The following is a 25,449-nucleotide window of genomic DNA, read 5'->3' as shown; positions in this document are numbered from 1 at the left end:
AGGGATAGACAATTCTCCTTAAAAGATGATGCCTACTGAAGAAAAAACAGACCACACTAAGAACATATAAACTGATCCAAACAGATCACCATATATATTGAATTCCATTTATATTCCAGGTTTTCAGCAAGATGAGACATACATGTTCACTATTATGCTTCTGGGACAGACAATTCTAGAAAAACTTGGTTATTTTATCTTATAAATTCTGTCCCCCAACAAACAGGAAGTATTCCAGGATAACTATAGGAGTAAACATCTGCAAGACAGGGAAATAGAAAATATAACAGGCTAGCTCTGTTACAAAATTATTAATAGACCTATTCAAACATGGTATGTTTTCATCAGATCTACTGGAATAAACTGTTTCTTTACCCACACAGAATTACATAATCTGTCAAGTTTAATTTACAGCTCCTGTGGCATTTTCCATCTATTATTTTGGAGGAGACGGGATGGAAAACACTCCATAGATGAAGAACAAAAGACTTGAACCAAATGAAGGAGAATTCATTAAAAATTACAGTGTTTATTACTGAATTTTTTGCTACACTTCTATCAAAGAGAATAAATTCAAACAGCATTAAACCGTCTCTAAGCTTGAGGTTAGAATTCTGTATTTGTTTCTGTTTTGTGCAGTACAGCTGAACACCACAAGACTGGAATATTTAAACCTATAAAAAATTAAAAATAAATCTAGATATTGCTCTAGAAGTTCTCTGCTATACATCTTGCTTCAACCAGCCTCTACGTTAAGAAAATAAGTCAATCCAGAATGCCTTTCAGAGTGACTATATGAATTTGGGTACTTAGTACATCTTTCAAAAGGAATCTTCCAATGCTTTTGTTATGCCTAACATATTGAAAGACCAGCACTTTCAAGTTTTTGATTCGGACCCAAAAATCTGGTGCTATTTGGAACATTAACCACTACCCACTAAAAATAATTAAAAAAGGACGAGAAAGATTTCATCGGTCAGAAATAGATTATGTGTAAATACAACCTTGCATCAGCTCTAGCAGCTTTATCTGGTATTCTTCTAGAAACAGTCATGAACCAAACCAAACCGGAAAAGCTATACAAAACACTGAACTCAAATAACCTCCTTAGCCACACATCTTACTCAGAGTTGTACTACCCTCTTTCATAGTAGAGATGATAAATAGGAATCTTATATAATTCCTACTATGGGGACATCTGGGACTATCAGCTGTGGACTCAACACCATTCCGTACCTCCATCTGGCCCTTTTCTGTTGTAACTTGACAGTAAGGAAGTTTGAAAGATAATATTGCTACAGCAGGCCGTGGTATTGTAGGAGGGAATCGGGCTCCTTTACAAGGAATACACCTGTGCAAGGGAAACAAAGAAAACATACAATCCTTAACACCTAAAGTCACCAGTTGTTCTACATCTAAATCATGTCTCCTAAGCAGCAAGACAGTTTTAGAGAATTTGCTCTTTAAAAAGTAATAATTAAATTACTAATTTATATATAGCAATACATAAGATTGCGTTATAAAGGGTTATTTTTACATTGCAACCAGTAACAGATTTTAAAACCAGCAAAGCACATGCTGTTCATGTTCACACTAGAATCTCCAAATGTGGCACATAACAGACACAGATCTCTATCTCACACAATACACAATTTAAGAGCTATTACAAAATGTAAATGCAATTTATTAAAATCAGACACTGGACAACTGAAAGCCACTGGAACAAGAGCATGCATGTCTGCCACTTATTTTGATGAAGAGTTTTGGACTCACAAAGAGAGTGCTGTGTTCAGATACACACAGGGGCGGGGGGGAAGAGAGGGGTGGAAAAGATAAGCACTTACTAAAAGCATAAGCTTATTGTTTCATTATATTTAAATTAGTACTTTCTGGTAACAATCATTTAAACTAAACATTGACTGGGGAAAAGCTGTATTTCCAGCAGCACCAATGCAGCACTGACAAAAATGTCTGAGTTTATAAACTGCTTTCAGACACCAGAAAAAAAAAAAAAAAAGGAACAGGAAATATTAGTGTTCTGGCTATCTGCGTTATTTAAGGCATATGGTGTTTCAACAACAACCCTCCCTCCTTATCTTCAAAATGCTAGTGGCTTCGAATAAAACGTTCTTTGCAACTCAGACAGCAGCACTCTCATTCTTGGAATAGAAGGAAAAAACTTCCTGCTGACAGACTCATAGCTGACCATCTCATCAATGTGATGTGTCCTGCACATTTTTGGTGAATTTTCTGGAGGCAAACATATTTAATGGTCTGGAGAAAGAGCCAGACAATGAATTAACATTTACCAAATTATTCCCCTTATTATAAAAAAACCCCACAGAACTACAAAGAATGTCACATAAATTTAAATAAAACGGAGTCTCCCACCAACCTCTACAATTGTGCATGACTAGCAAAGTAAGAGTCTGAATTTCAGCAAAATATGTGAGCTGATGGATTCTGCCCTGAGAGGAAAAGGACACAGATCACTGAATAAAGAGGACTACAGACAACTTAGCAACTAAATGTCCAGGATGTGTGTTACAATAAAAAGAAACAGTTATGTAAACATCACCAATATCACATTTTATAAAGTAATGGCTAACACTCAGCCAAATAGTTGAACAATTTAACATACAAAATTGCTCTTCATGGTCACAGTTTAAATATTAATACAGGGACAGTTCTGATTCATCTATGCCTAATGATGTAGATTATTTATAGGACTGGAGTCTTCACAAAGGGACAAAAGGGGAAAGCATAGCAAAAAATTTAATTTAGAAAAAAAAATTTAACCCCCCCAAACCATCCACAGCAGATTCCAGACACCAATCATAATTTTTAAAGTAGGTTTCTCTAGTAAAATGCAGTCTTATGATTGTTTCTGCATTGGAGATGTGTGATTTCATAGTATACTGCACATGCCTTTTTGCCAAGGCAAAAAGCCACAATTAATCAGTTACAAATTATAAAACTCTTAATTGGTTTTGAATAAGCTCAGTAATGAAACATCCATGCAGAATTACATTTATGAACTAGATCATTGACTGTGCATATTTACTAGCCACCTCTTTTACTAAAAGTTGTTTCCAGTTTCTCTTCGCGAGAAGTGCTCTGTCATTTAAAACCAAGTCAAACAAATTGCTTCCTTGTGAAATGTCTGACCTGAGCTGCTGGGGATTTTCATGGATGCCAACTACCCAGTAATGATCAGATTTTCCTTTGCAATGCTCTCTTGTGTTACACACTGGGATCCAAGTATTCCCAAGTCCTCGGTTCAACATGCGCACGATTCCCTCCGAATCCACGTAACAAGGGGTACCTGTTTGTTACAAATTAAAACAATTATTTTGACAGGCGACTAATTATAACACAATGTCTGAACTGGTTAGATAATGCAGGGAAACTAGGGATCAGGTATCTCAAACAGGACATGTGCTCATTCAAGCAGTACAGCCCAGCTGGGAAAAACTAGTTTCCTTAGAAAGATACGCCACCTTCTGACAGTCAACACCACTGCTGGTCAACTGACAAGCAGAATTTGAAACATTCTGGAAAAAAAATCAAATTCATACCACTTGGGTAGACTCAGTTTATTTCTTTTTGTGAGCAGGGGAACCAATTGGGAAAACAAGTGCCAATAACATTCAAGCATATTCTACTCATAGTGGAAACATATTAAAGATCCTGCTAAATATACTGAATAGAAAAACAGAATTTTGCTTAGCACTGAGATTGGGAAAAAAAGTTTATGTTTCCAGGATCACAGTTACTAAAAGGGCATTAATTAGCCAAACTCTCCTCCAAAATTCCGCGACTGTGTCAAGATTTCTCACTGTCACCCACACTGACATTTCATACCTTCTGCAGAGAATCCAACCCATATCAAATATGATTTCTTTGTAAGAGAAAGAGGGTCTCCATGCAAAATCTGCTTTTTCTTTTTTCCTAGCTCCATCAGCTGTACTCCAATGCACTGGTCCCCATCAAACCCAGTACCTAGGAAGAAGTTGTCCAATAGCTGTTAGAAAACAAAAGATTTGTCTCTTGGCTAAATTTACATTTTGACTCAAAATCTAATTCTAATGCAGGGTTACCCATGAATATGACTGTCAGACAAGCAACTATTTGTCATTTTAGGCATACAAAGCACACATAACAACTACTTCCTTAATTTTCCATAGTAATTCATTCTGGAGTATCTGAAACCCAAGCTTAATCTATTAATGTCACTGTTCCCCCCAGGTTAGTCTAGGCATTCCAGTATAAAATGTAGGCTTTGTTGTCAGAAGTCAAAGATCTGTGGGTAGTGATGGACATGTTTGTAAAGGCATCATCGAGAAGAAAAGGATAGGCACAATCAAAAGAAGGGGAAAAAATATTCTTTTGATCCTTGTTACACAACAAAGATGTGGACAGGCTGGAGAAAGGCCAGAGAAGGGCACCAAAAATGATCCAGCAACTGTGAAGCCATGGGAGGAAAGGCTGAGAGAACCAGGTTTGCTCAGCATAGAGAAAAGGCAGCCTAGGGGAGACCTGATCACCCTGTTCCAGTATTTAAAGGGTGACGACGAAGAAGACAGAGACTCCCTTTTGACAAGGGGTAACACAGAAAACACAAGGGGTGATGGGCACAAGTTGCTCCTGGGGAGATTCCATTTAGACACAAAGGGAAGAACCATCAGCCATTGAAATAATCTTCCCAGAGAAGTGGTGAATTCTCCAACACTGGACACTTCCAATATTCAGCAGGACAGGGTGGTGGGACATCTAAGCTAGGTCATGATTTGCCTAGAAAAGTTGGATGATGATCCCTGAGTTCCCTTCCAGCCTGGTATTCTGTGATTTTATAGTTACTACAAATTAACCAGTGTTTGAAGCCAGTAACAGACAAGGACTGAAAACATAACCCCAGTTCAAAAGAGACAGAAGAGATAACAGTACCTCTGTGATAAATAACCATCAACTGCTCTCCATGTCCTGCCATAGACACCACCGGACCTGGGAGACTGAAGATCTCTTTCTGAACTCCTCCAACTGTAAATACACGAACCAGCAAGGCACTAGTGGCACAAGCAGCCCAGCCTTGACCTAGACAGATAGCTTCAATGTCTTCATCCTTTGGCATATCTACTGTCCATTCCTTGTTTGCATCCCATGAACTAAAATGAATGCAGTGGAGCTTGCTAAATCAGAGACAAAGAACAACAGACAAATATCTCAACATGAAGAAAAATACAGTATCTCAAAATACACCAATATATTACATTTTTTATCAGAGAACTGGAATATGTGATGGTAACAGAAATGAACTACAAATTCCAAGTGTTCATTTGTAAAGGTGTTAATCTTATTATTCAAGAACTGAATAGCCAGCTTGACCTCCAGCACCACAGATTTAGAACGTCTAGAGCCTGAAGCAGAGACAGCTTGAAGGCCTAGTACAAGACTTTTTTTAGATGGAAACAGGTAAATGTCCTGCTTAATTAATATTAATAAAAACTGAAGGTGCTCAGTACTCCTGAATATCAGCCCTCATTATAAATCTGTCATATTATACTGTCTTTCAAAGGGAAAAAAAATTAGGCATTTCAGTTCTGCCATGTTCATAATTGATAACTGCCCACAACCAATGCACAGGCACTGCAGCTTTTGAGCTATTACCTACTCTTCCACTGAGAAAAAATAATGAAAATTTCAGAGTCTGATAACCAATACATACAAATAACACTTAAAGGGTGATTTTCAACTCATCACAATGCTGTATGTGTGAAAAGAAGGAGAGTTCTTTCTTCAAGACACTGAAAATTAAAAAATCCTCAGGAAACAAATTACATCTTTCAATAGTCTTGAAGTCTTCAAGGGGGTGGATGTGAAAATCCTCAAAACTGGCCCCATAAATAAAAAGCACATTCATAAGCCAAAAATCTCAAAAAAATGGTAGAAGCTGAAATTAAAAGCCAAAAGACTTGAAACAAGTGTAATTCTGTAGTACGGGTTTTGCAGAGCAAGGCCTTGACTTACCTTGCAAGTTCCTCTGTACTCTCACAGGCTAGTAAAATAGCTTCAGTAGAGAGGTCAGCCATCTTGTGATTCAGAGAGTTTGGCAGGTGCATTGCATGATGTACAGAGGTATCATGAAATTCTACATCTATAGCATTGTCTTGCTCATCATTGTAACAGCGAATGATGCCAACAGAATTCCATACCTATTAAAAAGAACACCATCACAAAAAAAAAACCAAAAAACCAAACAATAAACCCAACAAATCAAGCATACTGCCCTAAAACAGCCTACTGTAACTTTCTCATCTGAAACAACAGTAGGTGGGAGGCTGGAGGAAGACTGTAGTAGTGTAGAAGTCTTCTGCAGTCAGGATTTGCAGTGTCTACACCAGCTGAATTGGGCAGAAACTAGTTTCATCCTCATTGTTTAGCCATTTTTCTCCTTACAAAATTAAGTGTGAAAAACTCGCAGTTAGAAAAAAAACCCTACAACCCACAGTGGATGATTAATGTACATGTCCTAACAGCACAAAAATGTCCCCAAGTTCTAGCTCTAAATGGAATTTTTAAAAAGATTTACTAGAATTACATTAAATAATTACATTATTTAAAAGGATTTACTAGAATTCAATAGCACAGGTAGAAACTACAAAGCTTTCTTTTGTCTTAAAGCCAACTATTTATTTCTACATCAAAAGCAACTGAAATATAAACCATAACATGCAATGTTTTCACTGACACAAAGATACTTTCTATTTAACTTTACACTGTGAAATATTAAAAAAAAAAGAAAAAAATCTCAGGAAATATTAGATTAAGACACAGCAAGAACTGGATAATACTGGATCAACAAAGCAACTAGATGTACATAACCAAACAGCAACAAGATTTACCATGAAACGATGCATGAGATGGGCAGGAGTGGAACCAGACTGGAATGGCTTCTGCCTGGGGGTTGGCATTGGCCCATCATAGAAAGGCTGTTGTGTAGATGATGGCGGTAGAGCTGGAAAGCCACCAGTCTGATCATCATCATCATCTTCCTTTTCAAGAAGATTGGAATTAGCTTTTATCATCCCAATATCTAGAAGTTTAACGATAAAAAAAAATACATCTAGCATATATTATTATTGTGACAGAGTATAGGTAAAAAAGTCAATATTTATTCAGAAAAATAAGGCAGAATATATCCAAGTAGAGGATGATAAAAGATTGTCCCAATAACAGCGTTAAAGAGCTCTGGAAAATTAGTTAATTCTGTACCTAGTGAATTATCATCATCATCAATTATTGTACGTCTGAAATGGCCTGAAGTTGGCTTAAAGTCATCATCATCTTCTTCATTAGCTCCAGTCTTTGGGGAAGATTGTGGTTCAATCATATCTCCACTTAAATAGTCATCATCTCCATCAAAGAGATCATTGTAGTCCTTTGTCGCTGTACTGGTAACCTAAACACAGATTAACAATCCTCCTAAAACTTCTTTTGGACATGGAATTCACAAAATGAACTAACATACAAAAGGAAACTTTCAACACACAAAAATGGAATGTTCACCTTGTCATTTGATTTCTTTTCATCACCAATATTTTCCAACAACCCCAGATTTCCTTCAGTATCTGTATAGGCGATTTGCTTATATTTGGGGTGCCAGGCCAGTCCACAAATTGTGTATTTTTTCTCATGCTTCATCCTAAAAAGAATATAAAAATAATGGAGTTTTAGTAAGCTTCTCAGGGCAGAAACCTTCCCAAGAGTTATTGTAAGAAGTGGTAATATTTACTAGTATTTTAAAGTAATGTAACACATAATAAATTAATAGGTCACCTTTTGAATAAAGAGTTACTATAAAAAATACAGAAAGCTTCTGTGGAAGAAAATCATACAAACTTAAAAAAAATCAATCATATTCTTAAAGCAACAGCTTCCTGATACATGTAGAAAAAATTAATTCCCAGAACCAGCCAGTTATAAAAAGAACGAAGTTATAAAAAGAACGTTCAGTACCAAATCCTCTCTTTTATCACAATAAAATCCTCACATTAAATATTTACATACTCTAATTGGTGTTATAGTAATATCACAGAATCCCAAGGGTTGGAAGGGACTTCGAAAGATCATCTAGTCCAACCCCCCTACAAGAGCAGGGTAACCTAGAGTACATCACACAGGAACTTGTCCAGGTGGGCCTTGAATATCTCCAATGTAGGAGACTCCACAAACTCCCTGGGCAACCTGTTCCAATGCTCTGTCACTCTCACAGTAAAGAAGTTCTTCCTGATGTTAACGTGGAACCTCCTATGCTCCAGTTTACACCCACTGCCCCTTGTCCTATCACTGGTATCACTGAAAAAAACGTAGCTCCACCATCCTGACACCCACCCTTGACATATTTGTAAACACTGATGAGGTCACCCCTCAGTCTCCTCCAAGCTAAAAAGACCCAGCTCCCTCAGCCTATCATAAGGGAGGTGTTCCACTCCCTTCATCATCTTTGTGGCTCTGCACTGGACTCTTTCAAGCAATTCCCTGTCCTTCTTGAACTGAGGGGCCCAGAACTGGACGCAATATTCCAGATGCGGCCTCACCAAGGCAGAGTAGAGGGGGAGGAGAACCTCTCTTGCCCTACTAACCACACCCTTTCTAATGCACCCTAGGATGCCATTTGCCTTCTTGGCCACAAGGGCACATTGCTGGCTCATGGTCATCCTCCCATCCACCAGGACCCCCAGGTCCCTTTCCCCTTCACTCCTTTCCAGCAGGTCAACCCTCTACCTGTACTGGTACATGGGGTTGTTCTTCCCCACATGCAAGACTCTACACTTGCCCTTGTTGAATTTCATCAAGTTTCTCCCTGCCCAACTCTCCAGCCTGTCCAGGTCTCACTGAATGGCAACACAGCCTTCTGGTGTGTCAGCCACTCCTCCCAGTTTAGTGTCATCAGAGAACTTGCTGAGGGTACACTCAGTTCCCTCATCCAGGTCGTTGATGAAAATATTAAACAGCACTGGTCCCAGCACTGACCCCTGAGGGACTCCACTAGTCACAGACCTCCAGCTAGATTCTGCCCCATTGACCACAACTCTCTGCCTTCTTCCTTTCAACCAGTTTTTGATCCACCTCACTACCTGATCATCAAGCCCACACTTCCTTAGCTTATCTATGAGGATGCTGTGGGAGACAGTATCAAATGCCAGTATCTGAAATCAAGAAAAACCACATCTACTGCCCTACCATCATCCCTCCACCTAGTCACTTCCTCATAGAAGGCTGTAAGGTTGGTCAAACATGGCTTCCCCCTGGTAAAACCATGTTGGCTGTTCTTAATAACCCCCTCATCCTTGATATGCCTAGAGATGGAGTCAAGAATAAGTTGCTCCATCACCTTTCCAGGGACGGAGGTAAGGCTGACCGGTCTATAATTACCCGGGTCCTCCTTCTTGCCCTTCTTATAGACTGGTGTGACATTTGCCATCTTCCAATCCTCAGGCACCTCTCCCATTTCCCACGATTTACCAAAGATGATGGGGAGTAGCCTAGCAATGACCTCCACCAGCTCCCTCAGCACCCGTGAGTACATTCCATGCGAACCCATCAATTTATAGATGTCCAGATTGCATGCTTCTTACTCAAAATATTCCAATATATATCATATTTATAATATCAAATATATCTTCTCCTCTACCTCACTTAACCATACCTTTTTTTAATTTTCTTTTTTTTTTGAAAGAGATGCTTTAATTAAGATTTAACTAAGCGCAATTTGCCAGTTTTTCCAGTTTTGTCTGCAGGTGAGGTTGGCTGACGGATGCATCTGTGTTTCCCTCTCCCTTTAAGTAAATACACCTTACTGCCAATGATCTTCAGGTTTGGGATATGATGAAAATTTGTTTCCATCCAAACTATCCTTTGCTCAACTATTAGATTAAAAAACAATGAAATGTATTTGCACACAGAAAACTAGACTATGGAATTTTAACAAAATCCTCATTCATGTCCCTTACCTATTCTATTGCTAAGAATGTAATGTTTCCAGATTCTTCTGGCTATGCAGAAAGGAAAAGAACATATCACATGAATCAGAACATGATTCTGAACATACTGGAAATGGAAGTGGAAGGCAAAACAATGCCACATTCCTACCTACCACTAAGAGTTATACTTGTGTGGAAGCTGCTTCCTTGTAGAACATGGAAATGACATAGCAACCCTTGAATTACCTTGAACTGCAGTATTAGTGCAGCTCACTTCAGTTGCACAAGGAAGAGCCCTCCTGTTAAGATATATTAGGAAGATCAAATTAGGAACTAGATGATCATTAAGGTTCCTTCCAACCCAAACCATTCTATGATTCTTGCTCCCTTTCTAGACTCAAGTCTAGATCAAGTGGTGGCCCTGCTTCCCAGCGTCACCTACATCTGAAACACGTTTTTTAGCCTCCGTGCTTCAGCTCTGTCTCTGTGAATGTCCTCCCAGCCCCACTACCAGCTGGGAGACCATGTATGAAGCCAGGTAAACAATGTTCTTCAAACAGAGCCTTCATATGTATCCTAAGTGCTTGCTTTCAGTGGAACAGTAGCAGAAAACTTAGGTTTGCCCTGTGTCCTGGTTTCGGGTGGGATAGAGTTAATATTCTTCCCAGTAGTGGGTACAGTGCTGTATTTTGGATCTAGGAGAATAATTTAGGAAGAAACAACACACTAATGTTTTAGTTGTCACTGAGCAGTGCTTACACTAAATCAAGGACTTTTCAGCTTCGCACACCACCCGACCAGCAAGGAGACTGCGGGGCACAAGAAGCTGAGAGGGGACACAGCCAGGAGAGGTGACCCCAACTGACCAAAGGGATATCCCAGACTATATAACATCATGCTCAGCGTATATAAAATAAGGGGAAAGCTGGCCAGGGGCTGCTGCTCAGGAACTGGCTGTGCATCGGTTGGTGGCTGGTGAGCAACTGCACGGCATATCACTTGTTTTGTATATTCTAATTCTTTTACCATGTGTTTAGCTGCCTGCTGGGTTAAACCACAACACTCTGGAAATCTTAAGGCTTTTCAAGAAGCAGAGTTCAACATTTACACAAAAATGTATTACAGAAAAGATAACAAAGTTCTATTTCAAGAAAAAACATATACTTAAGGATTTATGGAACAAGACTGAATACCTCTCTATGCACTTCTGGCTTTCCATATTCCACACCACTATACACCCATCCACACTTCCAGCTGCCAGATACTGCCCACAAGGAGACCAGGCCACAATATTCAAGGTCTAAGGAGAAAAAACCAAAATAGAAAAAAAAAATATTACTGATGCATGCAAAGCATTCATATTCTGGAGATTAAATCAGACATGTTCTGGAAGAAAAGAACAGTAATAATGATCTTTAGCAAATCATATCCAGCCTCCTGTACTAGAGCTGGCTTTAGGCACTTCCCTACAAGAAACATTCTTTGCAGATAGCACACTTTTTTAATGAGAATATCCACCTTCTGTCATTAAATGCTGCCATGAGGTTGGAAAAACCTGATTCCAGGCATGCAGATGGAAGCATGGTATATTTTCCAAGCTCAACACTAAACATAGCTGTATTTAACTTAACACAGATCCATAAAACAAAATCCAAGACTGTGTGTTCTGTATCTTAGTAACACTAGGAAAATAGTTCTCTTTAATGTAAAGGTTTCCAAGTATATACTGAGGTCAAAAGAAAGAAGATGGCACCATTTGAGCTGCTATGTAGCCAAATTTTTAGCTTAATAAAATACAAAGCAAACAACTGATATCTCTGCTCTCTACAGAAAAATACTCCTGAAATTTTCCCTACAAAGCTATGTATTTAGAGCAATTTGTGAAAACAGATGTTCTTCAGCTGCAGCTGGTGACTCACCAGTAGCCCTTGCAGATATAGTGAGTTGTTATAAATGAACGAGGGGAACCACAGACATGTCTGACACTCATTTAGGATCTCTTGTCTTATTTTCTAACCCAAAATATCAGGATCACAAGTGAAATAAAATGTAAGTAATCATTACCAAGGGCAGGGGAAAAACATACTGTCCAAAAGATAATATCTAGCAGAATAACATTTACATTATTGAATATTTAGCAAGCACCTGCTTTATGTACCTACCTGTGTGATGAATGCATCCGATAGATCGAATTTACTATCCCAGGTTTCTCTTCTGTATAGTTTAACAACTTTATCTACAGGAATTGCCAGCAACTGCTCAAAAGAAACAAGAATTGGGCAATTTAGAACAAGCTAGCTTTCAGACAGAATACTGAAATAGCATAGTTCCTTCACTCAGAAGTATTAACGGTTGTGACTGCCTCAGTATTTAACAGTTCTCTGGCATCCCAGTAATGCCACCTGAGAAAGTAAAGAAAGATGAAGAAACTTCTGTTACAAGGTTCTTTAATGCCTTCCACATGCAGCACAGCAAAGCATGCCTGGGTTTATTTTAATCTTTACTTCTTTCTGGCAGAAAACTGAAGATAATGACAACTGCGCCATAAGGTTAGAAGCTCTTATTTATGAAGCAGTTAACACACATATGGTTTTCAATGCTCTGGGCACAAGGCTTGTGTTCTCCTTTTTCCTTCCTCTCCAGATCTCTTTTGATCAGGTTACAATATCTCAACAAATCCTATTGGATACCTGATTTCTGAGCTCATTTCATCCTTCACAAAACTACATAAAGGTTACTGCATATTTCTTTTTTTTAGGATTGGGTTTTTTTTAAAGTCTATCAATTTGCTTTGTAAGAGAAGCAAGAGAACTTACATTTCAAATATGTGTATTTGTGTGACAAATTAGCCTAAAAGTTGAAAGGATTTGTTCTCATGCAATATGGATATTGAGACAATTTGTACTGCATGTGACATTCTCTCTTCCACAGGAAAGTTATGAATAACATTATCACAGCAGCCATGAAGTTTGAAAAATGGACACAGTAAACAGACAAAAAGGATAAATTGAGGAAACAAGATTATTCAGGTAAGAACTGTGAGGGAACACTGGTAAATACTCTTCAGATCTAGTATGTCATTGGAATATCAATAAAAAATGAATAGGTTCTGCCACACTATTATCACAGGCAAGAACAGAAGTCATGAAATGCTTTTTGCAAACGGACAATTTTGGCTCAATTCTCTGACCTTTCCTTCAAGTAGGGCAGGATACATTCCATTTCATACAGGTTCACATTTATCTGCCCCTTTCACCTCTCTGCATTATCAGATGTTGCAGAGGTGTTCCAGGTTACACACTACAGAAACATATCTATAGGTACTCCCAGACCCATCTTGTTTACCAATCCATACATACAACAGTTGTAGCAGTACACACAGATTGCACTAGACATGTAGTGTCAGTACCACCATTAGGCACAACAGAATTAACTTCATTCTTCAGGTGAAAAGGAAGGCAACATCTTATTTAGGAAATATTTACAGAGCAAGATTACTAACAGGCCAATATTTACTTAAAGCAGAGAAAGACTGAACTCCTTCAATGCTCTGTTGTGAGCAATTTGATTATTTCCCTCGTGTACAATGTTCCTTCCTCTTCAGCACAACACAACTGTTTAAACTGTTTTAAGCTTACAGCTGGACTACGGCCCAACAGTTTGGAGCTTAAAAGAGTAACCATTTCCAGGCCTTTATTTTTTCTAAAAATGAACTTCACCCCAAATATTTTCCTTAGTCCCAGAAGCTGCAATTTTGGAATGCTCAGATTGAATTCTACTGTTGGACCCCCAAAGAGAAGGATTAATGGCACTTACTTTCCCATTGCCAGGTTGCCATCCGAGCCTGCATATTGATTTAGCATTTATCACATCATTACACTTCTGCAGCAGCGGCCAGCTTGTTGTGCATGTCTGAAAAGAAAACATTAAAAAAAAAAAAAAGGTACCTCGCTCTGCAAAAATCAATTTTAGAGTACAAATTCTTAAAGAAAAAAGGGGGGAGGAGAACCTAAAAAGAAGAAATATCCTGGTTTTGGAACTGAAATAACCGAACCTAAAAAGAAGAAATATCCTGGTTTTGGAACTGAAATAATCTCTTTCATACAATTACAATGAACAAAGAAAAATTAAAAAATACCTTGCCAACATACACCTGAAACTATTTTAATGACAATACAACTACTTGTAACAGAAACAAGATCACAGAACAAATGTTTTTAATCCAGTACAGAAAAAAATGTGCTTACATATTTTTAGGTTATAGAGAAATCTGGCCAAAATGCATTTGTCAAATCCAAATCAAGTGCAGCAAGGTGACACATATCAGCCTGAATCTTGCCACAGCAGTATAAAGAATGAATATTCTCAAATTACAGCACAGATACATACATCATATTGCCACAATCCTAGGACATTGTTAGCATGATTGCTCCAAAAAGCACCTGCTGTCAGTCTGCAATACAAGGTATCCTATCAGAAGTATGCTTTTGTTTTTAAAAAATTATCAATCCACAAATGCAAGGGTACATTTTCAACTTTACTTACAGGAATAATTCCACATGGATTCTTATTCCATTCAATGGCATTTAGCAAAAATAATCCCACATACATATGCAGAATTGCCTTATTAAAGCAGTTATCCGAAACATCTTTGCAAGTTCCTTAGATTTCCAGGAGAAGAGACTAAATCTGATTCACTAAATTTGATTTTATACAAGTCCTGAACTATTTTAGTCAAATATTGCCAAGTACAGCCAAAGACTGTATTTCTAACAAATTGTGTTCTTTGAACTGTGATTAACGTTGTTCTGAGAAATTCTGTGATACTTGTAAAAATAAGGGGAATAATGCTTGCAGACCAGAAAACCAACTATGTCCCAGGCTGCTGCAAAAGGAGTGTGGTCAGCAGGTTGAAGGAGGTGATTCTTCCCCTCTACTCTGGTGAGATCACCTGCAGTACTGCATCCAGCTCTGGGTTCCCCTACACAAGACGGACATGAACCGGTTGGAGTGAGTTCAGAGGAGGCCACAAAAATGCTCAGAGTTGGAGCACCTCTGCTATGGAGACAGGCTGAGAGAGCTGGGGTTGTTCAGCCTACAGAAGACTCCAGGCAGACCTTAAAGCAGCTTCTAGTCCCTAAAGGGGCTATAAGAAGGCTGAAGAAGAGTTTTTGACAAGTGCCTGTAGGGACAGAACAAGGGGGATGGCTTTAAACTGACAGAGCGGGGATTTAGATTAGATATTAGAAAGAAGTTCTTCCCTATGAGGGTGCTGAGGCACTGGCACAGGTTGCCCAGGGAAGCTGTGGCTGCCCCATCCCTGGCAGTGTTCAAGGCCAGGCTGGACATTGCTTGGAGCAACCTGGTCTAGTGGAAGATGCCCTGCCTGTGGCAGGGGGTTGGAACTGGATGAGCTTTAAGGTCCCTTCCAGCCCTAAACATTCCATCATTTCACAAATAGCAAGCCTCTCATCAATGGCCTTAAATTCACCCAGGATGAAAGAACTGAGCTTAACCCCAAGTCCTGGGAAAACTAAAGACACATGCCACAGGCAGGGAGCAGGGGACACTGAAGCAACATTGTGTCCAAAGCCCCTACCAAAAAAAAAAAAAACCTTAACACCATGGTCATCATCCCAGTGATCCTGGCATGTGAAATCCCTATTTTACTAATCTCAGGTCAGAGTACCTGTGTTCCTAATGAGACTAACCAACCAAACCACATATAAAAAAAGATATTGTGTAGCATCTCAGAGCATTCTTCCACCTCCACCAGTCAGTCTACAATCCTGAAAATTACAATTTCATAGGAAGCTTGGTAAGAAATAATAAAAGCAAAATATACCCAAATAGCTGCTTATTAGAACAGAAGTCCTTCATTCACCTTGAAAACAAGCTAAAATTCTGAAATAAGGAAATATCTTTACTCAGAGCAGTATTTCTGAATGTTCCAAGGACAAAACACACAATGTTGGACAATTAATAAAAATTAATGGAAGAAATCATAGATTCCACAGGCGAGAAGAACAATCCACACTACCCAGGCAACAGTTCATAATCAAACTTTAGGATTTCTCCCAGTACTAGATAAAAATATTCTGTAAAGTGTAGTTAGCTTTCTTCCCTCAAAAACACACCTACTGCAGCAGGGTTATTTCAGCCAAGCTCTTCTCATTGTCTGTGAAATCCTGGATTTCTCGTGAAAAACCTAACTTTGAAAGGCAGGTCCCTTACCTGATCTGCAATTTTCCATACTCTGACAGAACCATCACAGCTCGCTGATGCCTATGTAAGAGATTTTTGTAAAGAAAATAATAAAGACAGAGAAATCAATGCTACAAATTTGAGGAAACAATCCCTATAACCAATGCTACTACCATATATATGCAGTTTTGAAAAGAAAGCCTCCCTGTTTAGGCCATTTTAGGACAAAAAGGTTTCTAATACTGTCATCTTAATAACTGTACTTGACTCCAAGCTACTGTCACTACAAACCCTCACACTTCAACTGAGCTGCTTATTTGCAAAGGAGGCTCAAAATTAATATTTAATTTATTTAGTGAGTCATCTTTCCCCCTCTAAAATCAGATCAGCATTCGATTCCAGAAGAACATAGACAGTAATTGAGTTGTAAAGCAAAGACTGAGTTCTCCTGGGAGGCAGTAAGTTGTGACACACTCCATCATCAGTAAGGTCAGCTGAAATGAAGTAGTCTCATGTGCCCAGTCACCATTTTATTTGTAAAAAGTATTTATGCATTTTCTTTCCCAGGGAAAAGGAGATTCAAAGTAGAAAGTAAACAAGAAAGTGTTTTTACCAGGTAAACATCCCTGGGGTCAAAAGACAGGCTTAAAACAGGAGCATCATGTCCTCGGAATGTTTTCTGCTTGCTGCTATCAGTCACCTCCACAACTTTGACCATAAAGTCACTGCAGATCACAACAGCACAGATGTAGAAGTATTAACATTGTGTTAACAATGACAAACTATGTGTTTATGGCAATAAAAACTGAGCACGAAATATATTCGGGGGAAGTTACAGCTCTATTTTTATCAGAAAATATTTTTTGTTCATGCCCAAGTTCTTAAGTTATGTTTGCTCTTTGAAGAGGATTTTAAGTACACAGAGACCACATACCTGTTTAAATACAATATTTATATGACCTAATGAAAACCTCTGCTTAGATACCAGAGTGCTGACTTAACATGAACAATCTGTTGAATGAAACCAATACTCATTACTATAATTATTGGGTCATGTAGTTTAAAAAAAAAAAAAGAGCAAGTAGTTCATTTTATGACATTTTTAAAAAGATTTTTAAGACCATTTAATGCATCAGATACATTAACAGATTTTTAGGGTTTTTTTCACTTTATTCCCCCCTCCAAAATTATAGCCATTAATGCAGTTTAGCTCAAAATATCAATGTTAACTTCTAAGCCAAAGAGCTCCTGCAACAATCTTTCAGTACCACTCCCTCTCCCTCTTACACTTCATTGCAACATCCTTCAAGAGAAATCTGCTTTTAGGATCTACTTCTATAGGGTTAACCATTACTTTAACTGTATTTAGAAATATGAGCTGAGTTTTGTCAACTATTTAATGCTAATCAGTCATAAAAGAAAGTCTATGAGCTATACTGTGATACAACTAATATTAACACTCTCAAACAATGCAAGACAACTTTAGAGAAAAAAAATACCTACAAATAAACAGGCAATTGGACGGTTTTGTTTATTTAAGAAGCCACATAACCATTTTTCAAATAGTTGAAGTGAACTTTGGCCGCCCTTGGATGTTAAATTAAACTAAGTTTTCAAACTTCATGTAAAAAATTGAAAAATCTGGGACAATTAAAAGCAATTCTTAATAGTTGCATTCCTTCATTTCATGGCTGCCACCTTCTCCTTCAGTATGTTACAGAAGATCTCACCATGCAACAGCCTCACAGTGTTATGAGCTCTTTTTCCTAATGTGAGTGCCCTGGCCAGGCTGCAGAAGTACTGGGGTTTTGTAAATGTTTTAGGAACAAAAAAAAAGAGTTTGCTGTGTGCCTAATCTCTCTAATCAAAGTCAGAGCCATCATCTCAGAAACAGGCACTGGCAGAAGGCCTGACCCCAAGATCCCTCTCAGATTTAAGAGATTACAGTGGTTACTGCCCCCAGCTGCTCCACAGTTGCCGGAGTGCAAAGCCCAGCATATTCATCCAAATTTCTTTCTAGTTCAATTCACACTTAGAGGAGCCAGGGAGCAGATGTAATGCTCTGCCATCTCTACTGTGGAGGACAAATTCCAGTAGAGGGGCAAGCGGACAGCCTGAACTAGCTACAGCTGCCCAAAGACTTCACCAGATACAATTAAGAATCACCTGAGCCTTAAATAAATAGGGATGGGGCTGGAAAATATTGCCTGCTTGTTATTTTGCCATCTCTGCTAAAGGAATAGCATATATTATGTTAAAGCAAACATGCTGCTCTAAGAAACTAACTCAACTGCATTTAATTCCCTTCAGGCAAGCCTTGCAACTGTCATCTGTTATCATTTGGCAGAATGGTGATGATATATACACTAGAGAATGACTCAATGCTCTTGCACAAATTAGAACCCATCTAACTTTTGCATGTATGTATATATATCTGCAGCACCATGATCCTCAACACTGAGGACATTATCTTTAGCACACAGTAACAAGATCCTTGATGCTGTGATGAGATCCATATGGGCAAATACTTATGAGTTATAGGACCGAAAGCTGCAAACACTCAAGTCTCCTAAAGAAATGGAATTATTTCACAACACCAGATTTCCATTTAAAATTATTTGGTGGATAAAGTATTTCTCCAAGCATTGTTTCCCAAAGTCCTTTTCATTCCTTTCTTTCCCTCCGCCCCCAAAAGACATTTTGCAATAAAAACTTTCAGAGGTATGGGGATGCATGACCTCATTGGTAAAAATCAGCATGCAAGGAAGTTGCCAGATTTTGAATGACAGCAATGCTTTCCCTTATCATGCACAGATTACCTAGATCCAGCAGCAATTTTGGTACCATCACTATTAAAGATGATGTGGTTTGCATTCGTGGTGAAACGAGTAACGATGCCATCTGGAGCTCCTTCAGGAAAAGTATGGATCTGAACAGTGTTGTTTGATACTGCTGTGATGAGTCGTCCGTTCTAAAAAAGAAATCCATCACAAAATTTGTTGGTTAAAACACATTTATGCTCATGGAGCCAAAAAATATTTATTCTGATGTTCCAAATATTTGCGTAGATTAACTTTAGTAGTTCCAAAACAGGTCTGACAGTAATAGTAATAGAGGAAATACTCTTTAACTTTTATTTCTTAAAAAAAAATACAAATAGACAAAGTAACTTTAATATTTTATGACCAAGCTAATGAGAATAGAAAAACCATGCTCTTACTTTCAGCCTTGTAGAAACACACTGCTAAATTTAATATTGAAACTCCAGTTGCTTCAGTAGACTTAAAATTCATTGCATTAGCTATATGGCAAGTTACTGCATCAAAACCTTCCCAACATGTATTTTTACTAAAATAATGAATACTCAGAGTCACTAATGAATTTCAAAGGGAACTGTCTGATCTGCTTCTGATGAATATAAAAGTCGTTCCTTCTACGTAGACAAGAAAGCTCTTAGAATATTGCATCCTATCTAGATTAATATGCTGCTGTATCAGGAGAGGGCACCCTTGCACCGAACTTCTCAGTTAAATACCACCAGGGAAAGATGAAAAGTTCATGAACTATACTTAGTTCTTCCCCGAGAACAGAAGGCAGTTGTTTCTTGAAAATTAATCCAGATTTAAAGAAGTGCAAAATTAATAAATATCCTAAACTTGGAAAAAGAATATCTGCTCTCCAAGCAACAATGCTACTCCTCAGTTGTATGTAGCAGGAAGTTTTTTAAATATTAAATAAATAAATTTTCTTGAGGGATTTTTTGTTTATTTAGGTTCAGGGAGGAGATGATGTTACTTTTTTTGATTTCCAGGTTGCGTAAAGTTATGATAAAAATTCTGAAGACAAACAAAGCAGCAGCTGGTACTAAATAACCTAACAGATGAGATTTATTACTTAGGTTACATCAACATCTCAGATCAGTTCCTAATTTTCATTACTGAAGAGATATTTTTGAACTAAGTTTTCCTGAAGTTAAATCTCACAATGCACTGTTCATTTCACCGCTTAAAAATAAAAAAATCTCTCAAAAGTAAAAGCATTTCACAGTAAAATTAAGAGCACATGATTTTTCCTGCTAATGTCAAAAATTAAAATCAAGATTTCTCTCTTGTCTATTCATTAATAGTTGTAGCAATTTCTGGCTCTGCCACTGATTTGATAAAAGAACTCACTCAAGTCACCTCACTTGGTTTGTGAAAGAATAAGCAATGCAAAGAAAATAAACAGCAAAATACCCTGAAAATCAATGATGAAAACAGATTACACAGGTACTGCAGAATAGATACTGGAGGTATGTTTAAAGGGATATGACAGAGGTTTCAGTTAAGGCAGTAGTTCTGAATAAGGTTTCAAATTATTATATTTAAAAATATAATACCTATATGTTAATCATCCCTTATTTCCTCTTTCATCCTCCCCTCCAAAATCATAAATAACAAAAAACAGTGTTAAAATTCTTCTTTATCACTGTAAAGTTAACCACACAATATCTGAAGAACTGATACTCTGGAATTATTTTCTTCTTCTACAATTACCACAAAGACAACATTTTAGACCTTCTATTATGAATGAAATATAACAATAACTGTACACAAAGAAAATACTATGAGAATGCTCAAGCTAAATACATGAACATGCATAGTGAAAAGAATTACTTTCTATTAAACATTCATACAGATAACATATGCCTTGTTATTTACAAATAATGACTTCTGCAAAACATAGTAAAAGAAACTTCCTTAGCATTGAAATAAACAGACCAAGTTATGCTTCAAATGTCAGTCAGTCCAACTGCAGAACTGCCTTTAGTTGGCATACTCACAAACCCTTACAGCTTATGCAAGCAAGAATCCTGTTCTCTTCTGACTCTGAGAATGGTGGGTCAGAGGCATATTTGGGCTAAATGAGAATTTTGAGAACAAAATATCAAACAATTATTAAAAAATGTATCAACAAAGCATGGCCAGATTTTGTGAAAGTAATTTTTGATTAATACAGAATATAATTCCTTAACCTTAAAACATGTCCACATAAAACAGCCTCTTGGCTCTTTTTCCTAATACTTGATGATCACATCTTATCCTGGGACAGTTTTCATAACTCATATTGTGAGAAAACACTGAAGCTGCCTAAAAAGTTCACTGAATAATTAGCTTAATCTGATGGATTTATGTCTCAGAAAGGACATCAAAGTCAGAAATAAGTATAACTGAATATGAAGGAAAAGGAAGAAAACAAATATTACAGAAGTTTAGTGTAAGCAATAATATTGCTACAATCCTGTATGGTTTAGAATGAATTGTCAGAAGTATTCTTGATTTATATAAAATACTTCTTTCAGCTAAAATATTCAAAAAGTCTATAGGCACATTTAATCAAATAAATTTCTATGTATTTAAGAAAATTATATTTTCATACTGTTTTGATATTCTCACTTAGACATAAAAGTACAATATGTTCATATGCTCAGATTTAAATACCTGCTGCTCATTATCATAGAATCATAAAATCATCTAGGTTGGAAAAGACCTTTAAGCTCATCAAGTCCAACCTACACCCCAGGACTGCCAAGTCCACCGCTAAACCATGTCACTGAGGGCCTCATTTTTTTTAACACTTCCACGGACTCTTCCCTAGGAAGCCTGTTCTAATATCTGATCACCTCAGTGAGGATACTGTTCCTAATATCCAACCTAAACCTCCCCTGGCATAGCTTGACACTGTTACCTCTCTCCCTATCACTCACTACTTGGGAGAAGAGATGGATCAGTGCCCCACTACAGCCTCCTTTCAGGTAGTTGTAGAGAGTGATAAGATTCCCCCTGAGCCTTCTCCAGACTGAACGACCCCAGTTCCCTCAGCTGTTCCTCATCACACTTGTGCTCCAGACCTTTCACTAGCTCCACTGCCCTTCTCTGCAGCCACTCCAGCATCTTAGTATCTTATCTCTTGTAGCAAGGAGCCCAGGACTAACACAGCACTCAAGGTGCAGCCTCACCAGTGCTGAGTACAGGAGGACAATCACTTCCCTGGTCCTGCTGGCTAAGCTATTTCTGATACAGGCCAGGATGCTGCTGGCCTTCTTGGCTGCCTGGACACAAGCTGGCTTTTGTTCAGTGGCCCTCAATCAGCATCCCCAGGACTTTACATTAATCTGAAGGTAAAAGTCTACATATTTAACATACAGCAGACTGAAATGTGCTACATACAGTATTGTTCTCACTTTTTTCTGTATATTATCCCAGTATATGTTTAAGATTACCCACACAAGCAGGATCCCTGAGTTTGCAAATCCAACATCTGTACAATCACACTGTACATCAACACCAGTATGACATAAGTTGGAGTTCTGTAAACGACGATACCTTTAGAGCACATGAATAGGCCTTTTCTCCTACATTAAAGGACGTCGGATCATCATCATCCAGGTTTTCCCAAATCCTAACATCTCCATCACTGCCACAAGTTACAATGCAGCTGTGGAAGGACATGGGATTTGTTAAAATTCCGGAATGGACAAGACAGTCACTGTGACTTTCAATCACAAAATGAAAACATTACTAAAATGTTAGAGGGTGAGGGGTTTATATCAAAATACAACTCACACAATGCAATACAGTGAATACCTACATTTATTATGTCTAAGCAACTTATTAAACATGAAGGAAGGGAAAAGTCAGGTCTGGGTAGCATAACACAGTACCACAAGTCTCTGACAACTGCCTAGGCCTGGCACTCATCTGAACTGACCCTTAGATATTACTGGTCAATCCACTTTTTTCCAGAACTTAGAGTGAATTTTTCAAAAGATTTAATTAGTACCAGTTTCTCCCAGAACTGGGTATTTAACTGCCCCTTAGACTTCATAATCAGCTGTAAGGTAAGTTTTCAAAGGTCATGACAAGACTAAGAGTGTTAATGCATACTTGTGTGAAGTTTAACAAGCTTAAACTTCTGTAGGCCTGGGCCTACAGAACCCTTAAAAAACAGTAAATATGGAATTCAAGTTTGATGGGGTTAACTTTCACAATTTTAATGCAGTAAACAATAACCTGATGTCACAGGGCAAATATACAGGAGTTGGTGTGGAATTTTTAATCAAAGACATCATGAATCTATAACCAAGACCTGCATTCTTTCAAAAGTTGTTTGCAGTCCCAAATAAAACTAATTAAGCAGCAAAATATTACAAAGCTGTGATGTTGCTCTTCTCAGTTCTCTGATGTCTATACTTTGACAGCAACACAACAATATGCTGATATTGAGTATACTGATGCTGGAGAGTCTGGCAGTAGTGGACCAGTGGTATTTGGCAGAGATGCCTGCATCCATTTGCATTGTAATAGCAGACAAGGATTTTTGTGGTTTCAAGGGATTGTTATTATACTCTTAACAGTAGTTTTTGTACGAAGGCTAATGAACTAAAGGAAGGCATAAGATAATATAGACTTCACAGAATCACAGAATGACAGAATGGTTTGGGTTGAAAGGGGACCTTAAAGCCCCCTGCCACAAGCAGGGCCACTTTCCACTAGACCAAAGCCCATTCCAGCATGGTCTTGAATGGGGCAGCCACAGATTCTCTGAGCAACCTGTGCCAGCACCTCACCACCCTCAGAGGGAAGAACTTGTTCCTAATGTCTCATCTAAAAAAAAAAAAGCCATTAAATTTTAAAGCCATTCCCTCTCATCCTATCGAGGAACTTAAGCCATACTCAATACTCAAAACATATCCTTTGAGTTCATTTTGAGAGGGCTTGTTCCCTCTTTTACCTTTTATTTTTAATCAATAAAAAGATAATAGCAAACATTTAGTTCATATTTATACATTTAAAAGCTAGCATAGGATTAAAACAAAAAGAAAGCAGGCCCAATATTGGATTTTTTCAACTATATTTTTAATTTCTCAGTGCATATGTGAATGTATTTACTCCCACACTACACTGATTTCTGCTAGATTCTAAGAAATTGTATATAAAAAGCACATATAGAGTTTATATATATACACAGACATATATATATGCTAACATTTAAATTATAAATCAATCACTTCAACACTCAGGGCATCAAAATGTGTCACATTGCCAGTTCTCAACACAGGCAAAACTCAAAGGACTTCCTAGACCAAGCCAGGTTATAAACCCATAGCAATATCTCACACATAAACAGCTGGTGAACTTCTGGGAAAAGAAGCAAGCGCATTTCCTCTCCCAGACTACATTTCATCCTGGTTTCTAGGAATTACTGATTTGTTTCTGGAAAGAAGGCAGCTGTCCAAGGAGACGTTAGAGCAGCCTTCCTTTAGGTACCTAAAGGGACCAGCAAAAAGCCTGAAGAGGAGCTTCTTACAAGAGCATGTAGTGACAAGACAAAAGGGAATGGCTTTAAACTGACAGAGGGGTGATTTAGATCAGGCATTAAGCAGTTCTTCCCCGTGAGGGTGGTGAGGCCCTGACACAGGTTGCCCAAAGAAGCTGTGGCTGCCCCATCAAGGCAGTGGTCAAGGCCAGGCTGGATGGGGCTTGGAGCAACTTGCTCTAGTGAAAGTGTCCCTGCCCACGTTAGGGGGGTTGGAACTGGATGAGCTTTGTGGTCCCTTCCAACCCAAACTATTCTATGACAATTAGGCAGTTACCTCCCAGTGTCATTGAAGCAGACGTCTGTGTGGCCCTCGGTATGGCCGTAGCGCATTGGCTTTAGTGCAGATGGCATCTTCACTCTCACCTATTTAGTAGGATAAAAGACAAATAATATTAACTGAAATGAAAAGCTTCGGTCCGAGCCTCAGATAGCAGGGCAGGGTCAGAGGGACACAGAGCTCGACCACCAGCTTTCACCAGCTTGGCCTAAGCGGGTTAGAGCTGGGCACATATTCGAAACGGGCCTGCACCTCCTTACATGGGAAAGGCCATGCCGTAGAAACGAACCAAGAAAGAAAAGCTGAGGAAACTGGGTTACAGAGGGTACGGGGGGGATGCTGCGTGCGGGGCCTGAGCAGAGCTAGGCCAGACTCCTCCCCGGCCCTGGCAGGGACCCCCTTCCCACCACAGGCCGCAGGTCCCCCCGCGCCGCCCGCCGAGGCAAAGGGAGGCCGGGGCCGCACCAGCATCCGCTTACCGCCTCAAGCCCGCCACCCGCTTCCAGTGTTCCCGCGCCCGGCACTGCCGCCCGGCCCGCCCCGGGGCCGGCCTCGGCTCGTCAGAGCCCGGGGCGGGGCTGCGCCCAGGCGGGGCCGGGGCTGGGGCCGGCCCCGGCCCGCCGG

General features: G+C 38.8%; 1 protein-coding gene across 1 annotated transcript in view; it reads right to left on the bottom strand.

The window, feature by feature from the left end:
* WDHD1 (WD repeat and HMG-box DNA binding protein 1) overlaps positions 1–25,364 on the bottom strand; it is a 32,859-nt gene extending 7,495 nt beyond the window's left edge. Inside the window, exons 1-17 of the mRNA XM_034062428.1 lie at positions 25,305–25,364; positions 24,823–24,911; positions 22,553–22,664; positions 19,007–19,158; positions 16,801–16,912; positions 16,218–16,268; positions 13,800–13,895; positions 12,146–12,238; positions 11,177–11,283; positions 7,567–7,702; positions 7,273–7,459; positions 6,903–7,093; positions 6,028–6,212; positions 4,948–5,189; positions 3,865–4,002; positions 3,169–3,325; positions 1,237–1,351 (exon numbers count right to left, since the gene is read on the bottom strand). Of these exons, the coding sequence (XP_033918319.1) occupies positions 1,237–1,351; positions 3,169–3,325; positions 3,865–4,002; positions 4,948–5,189; positions 6,028–6,212; positions 6,903–7,093; positions 7,273–7,459; positions 7,567–7,702; positions 11,177–11,283; positions 12,146–12,238; positions 13,800–13,895; positions 16,218–16,268; positions 16,801–16,912; positions 19,007–19,158; positions 22,553–22,664; positions 24,823–24,899 (2,151 nt within the window). The 5' untranslated portion in view covers positions 24,900–24,911; positions 25,305–25,364. The remainder of the gene's footprint in view (positions 1–1,236; positions 1,352–3,168; positions 3,326–3,864; positions 4,003–4,947; positions 5,190–6,027; positions 6,213–6,902; positions 7,094–7,272; positions 7,460–7,566; positions 7,703–11,176; positions 11,284–12,145; positions 12,239–13,799; positions 13,896–16,217; positions 16,269–16,800; positions 16,913–19,006; positions 19,159–22,552; positions 22,665–24,822; positions 24,912–25,304) is intronic.
* Between the last annotated feature and the right edge of the window lie 85 nt (positions 25,365–25,449).

The sequence above is a fragment of the Melopsittacus undulatus genome, chromosome 4 (genome assembly GCF_012275295.1).
Source record: "Melopsittacus undulatus isolate bMelUnd1 chromosome 4, bMelUnd1.mat.Z, whole genome shotgun sequence".
Lineage (NCBI taxonomy): Eukaryota > Metazoa > Chordata > Aves > Psittaciformes > Psittaculidae > Melopsittacus > Melopsittacus undulatus.
This window is presented reverse-complemented; position numbering and strand designations above follow the sequence as displayed.